At 44.0% G+C, this 12,311-nt stretch overlaps 1 protein-coding gene across 14 annotated transcripts in view; it reads right to left on the bottom strand.

Moving 5' to 3' along the window:
- Nucleotides 1–12,311, bottom strand: part of WNK2 (WNK lysine deficient protein kinase 2) — a 94,972-nt gene that overhangs the window by 53,760 nt on the left and 28,901 nt on the right. For 13 of the 14 annotated variants that reach the window (XM_064431897.1, XM_064431896.1, XM_064431902.1 and 10 more), the window contains exons 2-4: nucleotides 6,318–6,490; nucleotides 5,117–5,337; nucleotides 1,854–2,011 (exon numbers count right to left, since the gene is read on the bottom strand). In XM_064431897.1, coding sequence (XP_064287967.1) covers nucleotides 1,854–2,011; nucleotides 5,117–5,337; nucleotides 6,318–6,490 — 552 coding nt within the window. Of the gene's footprint in view, nucleotides 1–1,853; nucleotides 2,012–5,085; nucleotides 5,338–6,317; nucleotides 6,491–12,311 lie in introns of those variants that run through there. The other variant, XM_064431909.1, reaches the window with a different exon arrangement.

The raw sequence follows: 12,311 nt of genomic DNA, 5'->3' as shown, positions 1-12,311 counted from the left end.
ACCCCACTGCATGGGGCTGGCTCAGGACCCCACACCCCAAACTTCTCCACCTCCTCAGACCCCACAGGCTACTCACGCTGCTCAGAGCAGGGTCCCTTCTGTTGGCAGCTCCCCTGTGGATGCAGCTCCGCTAGAGAAGCTGTTGAGCCCACCAGAAGGTTCCTCCTAGGACAGAGGATCTCCCCCAGGATGAGGCTCCTCCTGCACCCTCACCCTAGAGGTCCACCCCCAGCTCCTCCTTCCTGCCTGACAGTTGTGCAGCTCATGGCATTTGACAGGGCTTTCTCCACTCCACAGGGAGCTGGTTAACCCTTTCCTTGGAAAAACAGTAATGCCAATTTTGCCATCTAAGGAATCCTGGTGCCTTTGCTCCCACTGCTACCACCCCAAATTCAGGTGAAAACTGCACACCCTCCGTGCTGGTACCTGATGTTTTTGTCTTCAGCTTTCCCTGACAGACAGCTCTGCTTCAAAAATACCCCCTACAAGGACATCTCAACAGCTTCTCTGCCATTGTTTTTTCTATATGATAAACACAATCTCCCTCCTCTCTGAAGCTGCCAGTATAAAGCCAGTTTTACAAAACTATAATAATTTACCATCTAATCATGAGCTGTGTAAATTTTACTGCCATAGAAAATTAGTTGCCTCAGGCTTCCATCAGTGTTTAAAACAATGGCTACTTAAGTCTAAAAATTGTAATATAACATCTAATTAGGAATCCTCTGATTAATCATTATTCTTTGCCATCTTGGCTATTGCTTTAATAAATGAGGCTTAGGAGCCTTGCAAAGTCTTAATTACCAATATTCCAGATGGCTATGAGGTGTGCACACAGCTTCTCTGGGTACATGGAGCAATGAAGAGCTCGATGTTCTCTGTGGCTCCAGGTGCACACACACCTTCCCCATGGTGATACTGAGTACCTGACTGGTCTCACATTCAGGACATAAGGCTACAGAGCCTGAAATTAGAAGAACTTCTTGTGAGCCACTCTGTGAAGCTCTAGAGTCCAAGGAGGTGCCCCCTAAGCTGCCCACACTGGTAGCCTTTCGGCTGTATCTGAAGGACCATATCAAAACACAGCCAACATCCCTTGTGCCAAAGCTAATTAAACACTGTGAATAAAGAGCCATGGAATAACAACATGGAGTAACCATGTGGTTCTATGATCACAGAATCACAGAATTGCTTGGGTAGGAAGGCACCTTAAAGACCATCTCATTCCAACCTCCCTGTAATGGGCAGGGACACCTTCCACTAGACCAGGCAGCTTCCAAGCCCTGCCCAACCTGGCTTTGAATAACAGGGATAAAGTCAAGGAACTCCCCTGAGCCATCAAACCCATTCCATGTCACTGAGAAGCTGCAGCATGGTTTGCAGCCAGTCCATGGTGCAGAGCATGGTCAGCAGCCAGCAGATCCATGGCTGCACACACTCACCTCCCTGCAGTGCCAAGGGAGCTGCTACAGCCACAGGATGAAGGTAACTGCACTGCTGAGCAGTTTCCAAGGCCTTTTGTGGGCTTTAAAATTATTTGTGAGTGACTCTGGGTTGGAAGCAACGCTCTAAGAAGAAATAAACCACCAAGCACCAGCCCACTGGGTTGTATTTGTGGCCAATGGAGATAAAATCAGCGACAAAGATAACTGAAAATATTTGATGTGGCTGTATCAAAACACACTCCAAGTGTAGAATTATAAGCTTACGCATAAGCAGCTTGTGCAACACAGAGCTCAGATACCTCATCTTCTAGAACGCAGTATACACTCAGCAGTACCGACACCTCATCAAAATATGCTTTTGAACCTTCCAATGACAGGATCCAAGACCAATTAAGGATGTGTACTCACACAGGTTACTTTCCGGTAGATTTGAGCAGCATTCTGGCATTCTGAGTAAGGGTATTCTGAGGTAGCCATTTCCAGCATGCACATTCCAAACGCATAGACATCCACAGATTCATCATAGTGTTCCTCGTACATTTCCGGGGCCATGAACTCTGGTGTACCTACACAGACATACAAAGATAATGTTGATTTTTTACAAAATCCAAATGGCTTTAACCACAAGCTTTTTCACCTTTGAGAAAAAGTACAACTGTGTATAGGCACATGCAAGATAATTTCAAAAGAGCTCAAGCATCACCCAGGGAGGAAATCCATTGTCAATGTATGCACTTCCATGCCCATGGCTTGCTGACAATAATCCAAAGTGGGGAAGCAGGGCAGAGGGGAAGCAGGAGAAAGAGGAGGGGGAAGGAAAATAACTAAAAATTTCAAAAATGGTCAAGAAAATGAGCTATGGTTGTTTTGCTGCCCATACTGAAGTGACAGAATGGTTTCTGTCTGGCTGGAGAGAAGGTTGTGTACAGGGCTGGGGAGGTGAGAAGGGATGAAGAGAACCTTCACTCTTGCTTTTCAGTGCAAATTTGCATTTTTTTTTTTTTTGTTTTCTCCAGAGATACAGAGTAACCACCAGCAAGCAGACAGCACTTTGGAAGCCAGTAGTGTGACAAATCACCTCCAGAGTCATGCACAAAACATCAAACCTAATTCTGTCACTGGTTTAGTGGGACAAATCAATGCGACTACTCACAGAACAAGGTCCTACTCAATAGGAATTAGGGTATCAGGAATCTGATGCAACTTGGTAAATATGAAGTGAGGCACTGGGAGCTGCAGCTTGGGGACAAGCAGCAACTTCCAATACCTGCAACATTTGCTCAGCAAACTACTCTGAAAAGCAGGGGCTTACAAAACAAAACAGAAAACTATTAACACTTGGGTAATTCATTCCAGGAACTGCATTTCATACTGTAATTTATTTATTTCCTTTCTACATAGAAAACATTAAGGAAGAGAGATCAATGCAACGGTGTGTATTGGGACAGTACAAGGGTGGTGCAAGGGACAATAGCAGCAAGCTGTTGGGATGCCAAAAAGAGAGTGGCAGGTCTTGGACCATGAGAAAGACACAGACAAACCCTGCCTGTCCAGCATCAGCACCTAAACTACCCCCAGTCCTGGCAGATCCCATCAATGCTTTGTTATGTTATCATTAATCAGCAGCAAAAGCACAACTGTAATTAAAGTAACATAGAATCAGAAAAAGTAGTTCTAGCATATCCCAGGATGGTTTGGATTGGAAGATACCTTAAAGATCATCCCATCCATCCCCATCATCCCACCCACCCCAGCCATCTCACCCCCTGAGAAGAAGGGACACCTCTCACTATCCCATGTGACTCCAAGCCCTGTCCAACCTGGCCTTGGACATTTCCAGGGATCCAGGGGCAGTCACATCTGCTCTGGGCACCCTGTGCCAGGGCCTCACCACCCTCACAGTAGTATGTTTCTTCCAATCTAAATCTCCCCTCCTCCAGTTACAAGCCATCACCCAAGTCTCTAAAGAAACTGAGGAAACGTCACACCTGGAGGTGTCCCAGGCCAGGCTGGATGGAGCTTGGAGCAACCTGGGGTAGTGGAAGGTATCCCAGCCATGGCAGACAGGATGATCTTTACGACCCCTTCTAATCCAAATCATTATAGGATTTTTTGACTTATCCTAAACTCTTTTTAAATGGCAACATAAAGGACAACCCTCAAAATTAGGGTCTGCTTTTGCATACATTTCTGAAGTAGACTCGACTTCACTCGTGAACAAGCATTTTTGTAAAATTAATTTCAGAAAATTCAAGATTGATCTCTTCCCATGTTTATGTTCTTCCACCTTGTCCTTCCACCTCAAAGACACTCATTCCTCCAGCCTTAGCAAATCAGCCAGACCCATGTCATGGAGGCTCAGTGTAGTCCCTCTCTCTGGGTGTTTGTTACAACTGTCACCGAGGCAAAGGCTGCTGCTCAAAAAGGGTTAAGGGCTGCCACAGGAAATTATTTTGGAGCCGCTGCCTTGCTTTAGAAGGAACACGACTCAGCAGCAGGAGTGAATCTCATGAATTACAGAGCATTTAAAACAAATCTGAAAAAGTGATAGCAATAGTCTAAGAAGCAAATGGAATACTTGGCACCATTCCAAAACAGGACAAAAGTGACATTTCCCCCCATTCCTTGGGGTGGAAAGGAATACCCACGAGCATCCTTCAACATAACAGCCCAGCTAAATGTGAAACTGTTCAGCTCACACTCAGCTGCTCTTGGCAGGAGCAGGTTTGCCCTGGCTGGGCTCCTGCAGAGACACTGCAGTGTGCTGATTTCACCCCTTGAAGACAATGTGATATGCCTTTAGAGCTACTCCCTCTGCAGAGGGGGCAGCATTACTCATCACCAGTGTTTCCAAGCTTCCTTAATTCTCTCCTTGGAGCAGTACTACTCATGAAAATTATAAGCTCAGTTTTATTGCCAAAAGGAACGCAGATACTTTGCCAGCATCCTGCAGCCCTTACAGTATCCTTTCAGTATCCTTTCAGACATAAGTGCATTTTAATGGTGTTCTGTTCATTTTACAAAAACCTGTATAAGTATTACTAATATTCCTACCAATATTGGTATTACTGATGCAACTCCTTGTATTGTACATCAGTAATCAGTAATATTCCCAGTATCTGTATTACTGACATTATTCCTAGTATAAGTACTTCTGGAATTATTCCCAGTATTGGTATTACTTATATTATTCCTGGTATTGTTATTATTGATATTATTCCAATATGTCCCCTGAACAATTGTTACCCTGCAAAAAAAATATTTGAAGAAATACTGACCCTCAACAGAGAAAACCACCACCAGTTACCAGAAGTTAAAAATGAGAGAAACTTAACAAATACAAACAAACAAGAGTTCATTAAAATCAATTCAATTAAGCAGACCCACAGCAGCCAAGCACATATCTGAAATTTCTATTGTTTTGACTTCACCAGTTCTGGGCTCCCTGCTCATTAAGGATGATACAGGAGGAAGGAGAAGAGGAAGTTATGATACCATTACTTACTGATTCCTATTTTTACAGGGGTATAGAGGCAACAGTGCCAAACCCACTTTTAACTTCCACTACCAATCTGCAACTTAAAAGCCACTAATGCAAAATGGGAAAGGAAGATGTTAAATAGACAGCCACAATACTGACCGAGGGAAGCCAAGGAGAACAGGAGCATTACCTATGACACTTTTGGCAAATGAAGCTCTTTTGAGGGTTGCCAGACCCAAGTCTCCTATTTTCACAGATCCAGTTGGTCCAGTAATAAAAATATTATCACATTTCAAGTCTCTGTGAATTATTGGTGGAGTTCTTGTGTGTAAGAAAAGAAGACCTTTCAGGATTTGCCGACACCAGCTCCGCAGGACTTTAGGCTTCATCACTTTAAACCTCTTCAGATACCTGGAGCACAACATACACACAAGTGAGTATAAAAGAAGTGAAAACATTTTGTTAGTGATTTGAAGAGCTTTAACAGCATAGCTTAACTTTTCTGAAACTCCACTATGGATAAAAGCCCCTTATTAGACACCACAAGAGCACAGAAATATCCCAAAACTGAATGAAATAGATCTTTTCAAAGGAGGAGTTAGAACATTCCGTTTTAGGAAGGATGATAATACGCATTTTTGGTGCACATACAACAAAATATTTTAAAGTCCAAGAGTTCAGTAATTCATTTCATGCAGAGAAGAGCTTTAGAATATGTTTGTATATTTAGAATCAGAAGAATACTGAAGTTTAATTTTAACCACAAAACTTAGGCCTTTGTACCACGCACCTGCATTTCTTTCTATGTACCTGAAGCGCTGGTTGGGACGGGAGATTGTGGGGAGATGTAGGGCCTGCTAATGCACTGGCAGAGTAGCACACCGGCTGAGTACTGCTCCCACTGGGGCTGAAAATCTGTTCCAGAATTCATGCCAACTGCTTTATATCAGCCTTAACAAGACTGTCAGTACCAGAAGCTATTAATTAATCTTTTTTAGGAGATAACCTAGAGCACCTTCAGCTTCTTTGAGATTCTGCCATTCAAGTGTTATTCCATTTGAATTCCCTAACAAAACATGCAAATAAAAGCCCAAAAGCAAGCACAAAACACACCCTGACAAATCCACACGTCACAGGTGGAAGATGAAACACACCAGAGAACAGCTTCGACTTGCATAACCGAAACAGGGAAGCAGGCAGAAAGAGATGGAGGCCAAAATTCTGCCCATCAAACCACTGTGGTTCAAACGCAGGGACAAATGACAGGCACCAGAGAACAGCTCCATTTTTTGCTTTCATCTGGAGATGGCTTTTTTCAGCATACAAAAGTAGGATTTTGCTATAAATGTCTGCTGCTATTCTTAGCCCTTTGCCAGGAGCACAGTACTTACGTCTTCAGCGTTCCAGAGGTCATCAGCTCGGTAACCAGCACGATGCATCTTTTGCCTTTTGCACAGGATTCCCAGAAGTCATAAAACCTCACGATGTTTGGGTGCTGTAGACCTTTCAACATCTCTGCTTCCTCTTTAAATCTTTGCCTCTCTACTTTTGTGAGCTTTCTGTCCTATAAGCCAAAATGAGACATTATTATTAGTGACAGACAAAAATAAAGGCTCTGCATTGCCAGGATATTCTGAATTTTAGATTTGTTTTATGCTTGTGTCAAGAGCAATTATAAAATATTTTATGTAAGAGAGCAGCATTATGAACTAGGGCACTCGGCCTAAATCCAGTATCAAGAAGACAAAGAGATGCCTGTGCTATGCAATGCTCATAACAGCACTAATATTTCAGGCACCATGAACACACCTGAGGCATGATGGATCAACCTTCAGCTATTTCTTCATGTTCGGGTGTTGTGAGGCTCCTCATTCAAGGGATTAATACCCACAGGATGCCATTTCCAGGTATGGATATTCTCACAGCCAGGACAGCTCCCACTGCCCTCCGCTGCTCCTGGGATGCTATGGTACAGAGCACCAGCTGAGGTCTGTGTAGCTCAGCACACTGGTTCTACAGCCCATCCTGTTTACCTCAGGTTCAATTAAAACCATGTTACCTTCCAAAACAATCCAAACACATCAATTTTTCTATGTGTTTGCTATTCTGCTTCATTTTAGAGACTGTTCCCTTCTTTTTGGTAAAAGAAGTGTTTGCAGCTGTCCTTCAGTTTCTTGCATAGGCTGCTTATGCATGGAAATTCTTTAGGTTAGATATGTGAAATTGTCATGTTCTACTACTCTGGCTTTCCTCAGGAGTTTCAGGGCACTTCCCACAAGCTGCAGCTGTCCTGTGACCCAGCACATGCAGAGCTTCTCTGTCTCTCCTATGGCTGAAGAGAGGCTCCGGGGCTGCCTGGACCTCCCCCAGCACACGGAGACCTCAAACAGGCATCCCAACACTTGCTTCAACCTTCTAGGATGATGAAACAGAGCAGCAGGGGAGTTCCACCCCAGACCCCACCATCATGCCTGCCTAGTTTGCCCCCCTTGGCCAAAGCACTGCCCACCCCTGCCCTAAAAATGGAGATTTTGGGTTCTTTAGAAGGTGCTCTTACTCAGAAAGCCAAAGGCTCACCAATCCCCAAGATTAATTAGTTCATATTTTAACCTCAGACTTCCTTATTTTCTCAAGTCACTTAGGCACATTTATACGAGCTGCAGTCCTATGCACACGGAGTGAATTAAATGGGAACACAGCTGACCTGCAGCCAAGATGCAAAAGCATCAGCCGCTGCCATTTCCACACCCTGTCCTCACCCACAATCCCAGACAGTTCAAGATGGGAATGAGAATTCCCATGGCTACAAATGCTTCACACAGAGACTTCATCAGAGGAAACAGTGTTGGAACCGTAACTTGGCTCTTGGAGGATGATAAAACCCTGCCACAGTGCTGTGTGTGCATAGGGAAAGCATTCCCCTTGGTACCGGGGCTGTTCGGGGTGCTCTCTGTTCCCTCTGAGATCCGTGGAGCACCATCAGAGCAAACCCTGCCCAAGCAGCAGCAGCAGCCCTGGGACTGAGCTGTGCAGGGTGCCTGCAGTAACCTGGCCTGGGTCCCCAGGGCAGTCAGAGCCCCCATGCTCCATAGGGACAGCAGCACATGGAATGCCCACAGCCGAGCCAGGCAGCACCTCTGCTGCTCTGCACCAGCCATCTTTCTTCTAAACCAAAAAAATTAAGCCAAAAAAACCCAACAAAAAAACCAGGCTGTCTAACGAGTCAGGCAAGAAGAGCCACAGAACTGCTCCCAAATCCATCACTTCTTCCCTACTGCTGAGTTTCCTTCTAATTTAAAACCTGTAGAATAAACCAGACACACTGCTGTTAGGAAGGAGAAGGAGCAAGTCCTCGTTCTAGGCAGGAAGAACAGAGTGGGAGCTGGCAGAGTAAAGGAAAGGTGGCCACATAGATTCAGCAGATTTGCAAAAACTTTCCAATGTGGGGGGGGGGGGAAAGAAAAAAAAAAAAAAAAGAAAAAAAGGTAATACAATAGTGCTTGACTCGTTTCTGAGCACTGTGAGAACTTTTCCACTGCTACTTTATTGGTAACTTTTAAAACTATCCTTCAGCACACAACCATATTCTGTATATTTTACATATTATGAGCAGGATAATTTTGGCAACTGCAACAAAGTGATTCTGAAAGGCAAATGTGTGTTTTATTTGTAATTACAGTAGAAAAAAATCTGTATTTTTTTTTTCATCAGATTGATGAAAAAGCATTGAGTGTTGTTGAAGAATTGAGCATTGTCTTCCAGCTGGAGAGGCAAGGGCCAGGGCAGAGCGGCCACTCCTGCGGCTGCAGCCTCCACCACGGGAGGGGTCTCCGGTGCCATCAGGGCTCAAGCAGCCTCCTTGAAATTCCTCCAGGCTGAACCTGACACATGAGTCACTGGCAAAAACATAAGCTGATTCTGAAAGGGCTTAAGGGTCAAAGTGTTTTCTACTCTGAAGCAGCAGAAACACCTGTTTAACTGCATGACTCACTCAGGGTTTAATCCGAACCCAAGAAACCTTCACTGGGATCACAGACACTCATTCCACATAGTATAATCCACACAAGGCAAAATGTCCTCATCCTGAAGCTAAGGGTGTAAGCCTGAAACAACCTCTAGGCATTACATTTTAAGATAAAGAACAGGATTGTTTGGAAAGGTCATGACAAAGAAAGGTGTTCACAGACTTATGGAATAGTTTGGGTTGGAAGGGGCCCTAAAGATCATCTGGGTATGAGGAAGAAATTCTGCACTGTGAGGGTGGGGAGGCCCTGGCACAGGTTGCCCTGAGAAGCTGTGGCTGCCCCTGGATCCCTGGAAGTGTCCAAGGCCAGGCTGGACAGGGTTTGGAGCAGTCTGGGACAGTGGAAGGTGTCCCTGCCCATGGCAGGGGGTGGACAAGATGGCATTTAAGGTCCCTTCAAACCCAAACCATTCTGTGATTCCATTAATTTCCAATTAGCACTTTAAAGCCTCAATTTTGGTAAATCCCACACTCATTTAAACTGGATTAACATGATGTTTGAAGCAGGAAGATACAAAGAAGTGAATATCCTATCTATAATCAAATTTCTGCTAATCTAACACATGTATGTTCTCTGCTTCTCCCTACTCATCACAGCCAGGGGAAAAAAAAGCTTCTCTCTGTTAATATAAAATTTATCCCTTCATTAAGTTCCTTATGGGGAACAACAGCAAAGACAGGAATTAGTAAGTAAATGTGCTAACAAAAGGAAAGGGAAAACTTACTAATTAAATTTCTGGAATGACACCCAAATTAACAGCAGGAACATGTTCAGTTAGTCATCCCCAAGCATCATTTCCTCCAGGTTGTAACATATGGGCTCTGACTAAGGATCTGAAAATTATACAAGCAGGAGACTGGCTTTCACCTGAGCCTTCAGAAGATTTCCAAGATTAACAGACAAGGTCAAGTTTCTTGCCTAATTCCTTACAAGGAGCAAACAGATTTGGAAATGAACTCCATCCCCCCACCATGAAGAAAGGGGCTTTTGCAAAGAAGATTACATAAATTTTCCACATTCAATGCGCAGAACCATGTAGGAGCAGGGTCTGGAGCACAGCTGTTGCAAACTAGAAAGTTGTGTTGCTTTGCAGTTTCACAGAAATTTTTTAATTTTCTCCTTTTAAAGTCTTGAATTTTCACTAATGTTAAAAAAATTTAAACTACTTTAAATACTTGGATCTCTTACCTACTTCATGGCCTAAGGACTTCTGTGTCCAGCTAGCCTATAAATACTGTTTTCTTGAGAGTTTTGTGCTTTGTTGTTAAATTCTTAAACTGACACAGCTGCATTTACTGATGGCTATTTCATTTTCTCTCATTTTGAACAGATGAAGGCCTGACTGTAAGACGAGTAGGAGGAGCATTAGGTCAGAAACGAGGGCAGGGCTCACCTCCATCATGCAGAAGCCTGACCCATGATGGTGACAAAGAAAGAAAAAACAGAGGCACTTCTGAGCCAGGGACAGACATCAAATACCTACATCAGCAGAATGAACATCTGTACAGATCATTCCATTTTCACATCTGCATTCCAAGCACGTACTTTTGCTCATGTACCACAACTACTCTTCTAATCAGAGATGGCCTCAAGTATGAAATCAGCCATGGGACCCACTGCCAGCTGTCTCCTGTGGAACTGTTGGTTTCCCGTGAATTTATGGACAGAAGCAGAGTTCTGCTTTCATGTACCAGTCCTGTATCTTTAGTATTATCCTGCCTATGTGATAAATGTTTAATAGCATCGAGGACCTTTCATTCCCACACCCCGTAAACTCAGTTATAAGCACTTATCACTTACAGTAATCCTAAAGGATAAAATCCCCTCTCTGTGAACAAACAGTACATGCCATGAGACAACTTGCAAATCAAGAAAAAAGATTTTACAGCTTCATTCCCTATCAGAATCCAGCCAACATTCTTCTTCAGTCAGTAATTCTCGGCCAAGTTACACCCTGCTATTTGTCAGCGGCACTACTGAAGCGCAGGGAGATTTACCCAGGGGGAACTCATTTTCCAAAGGCACTAAAGCAGTCCTTGTCCCCATGGATACTCACAATTCAGTGAACAGGAGCTGTGGAACAGGCTGAGGAAGATTTACTTATTTGCTTGAGTCATTGCTAGAAATCTATGGAAAATTAGGAATTGAATTCAGACCTTTATGGCTAAATTTGGCACAGTAGAAGAGGCTGAGTGTGCTTTATTGCTGGATGCAATCACAGCTTGCTGCTTTCTAAATTGATTAAGGCATACCTCAAAGCCTTACAGAAGAAGAACAGTGGGATTCACATCTTCTACTGAACCTCAGAACTCATCCTGCAAGGACAGGAGGAAGGGGAATGAACACTCCAAATCTCCAATCCCAAAAGAGCCACAACCACACCCAAGAAACACAACACCATGGACAGGCCATGTGTTTTAGAGGTGAAAACCCCCTAACACCACAGTCAGAGTGTGTTTTACAGGTGAAAACCTCCCAACATAACCACACCATGACAACTGATGCTTAAACAAAAGTTCTTGTCACTAGCAATTAAATTAATTTCCGGTAGCACCTCCTTAACTTTCTTAATTACCAGTGCTTCACAGGTTCCACATAAACTTCTGATTGCAGATGACACATGAAAACAGTTCTGACTTGCCTCACAAAACACCTTTTTCAAAGGAAACTCTGAAATCAATGTGTGAAGAAAGCTCCACAACACCAGGTCCCCCCTGAAAGAAAAAGCCCTAACCACAAAAAAAACACTTCAGGCGTGTCATGAGAACCTGGTGTTTCAGTATTTTCTGGAATCCCATCTGAGCCCAGCATTTACTGAAGTTTAAGCAACCATTGACTGTATTTTTAAAATGTGTTTTGCTTCACCTACTTCCTGTAACCCACAAACACAGTAACTGGGCAGGTAAATTAACCTCGCTCCAGTTCTGGACTTGTCAGCACAGGAGGGATACTCCAGCTATCCCTTGGAAGCTCAGTCCTGGGCTGGCCCACAGCAGGAGTGGAGACATTTCAGTGCTGCTGCCTAAAATATCACCTTCAGAGAGATGGAAATGGGGGAGAGGAGCCAGAGAGAATCCACTGCCCTTGAAGGGCTGTGCTTCCTGGTGTGCTGTGAGCATTAAAAACTGTCTCAGCACCAGCCCAGCAGCAGAGTGCTCATGTGCTGGGACGAGCCATCCGCTTTGTGCTTCTTCCATCTCACCTCCTTACTCTAGGGCAGTTTGCAAATTAACTTATTGCATAGGTATGAAATCCCCTTATATTTTCTCGTCTAGTGGAAGGTCACGGGGGTTGGAAGATGATCTCTGAGGTCACTTCCTACTCAAACCATTCAAGGATTCTATGATTCTCTTTGCTGTG

This window comes from Passer domesticus, chromosome 9, assembly GCF_036417665.1.
Source record: "Passer domesticus isolate bPasDom1 chromosome 9, bPasDom1.hap1, whole genome shotgun sequence".
Classification (NCBI taxonomy): Eukaryota; Metazoa; Chordata; class Aves; order Passeriformes; family Passeridae; genus Passer; species Passer domesticus.
Note: the sequence above shows the minus strand (reverse complement) of the source record. Positions and strands in the feature narration are given on the sequence as shown.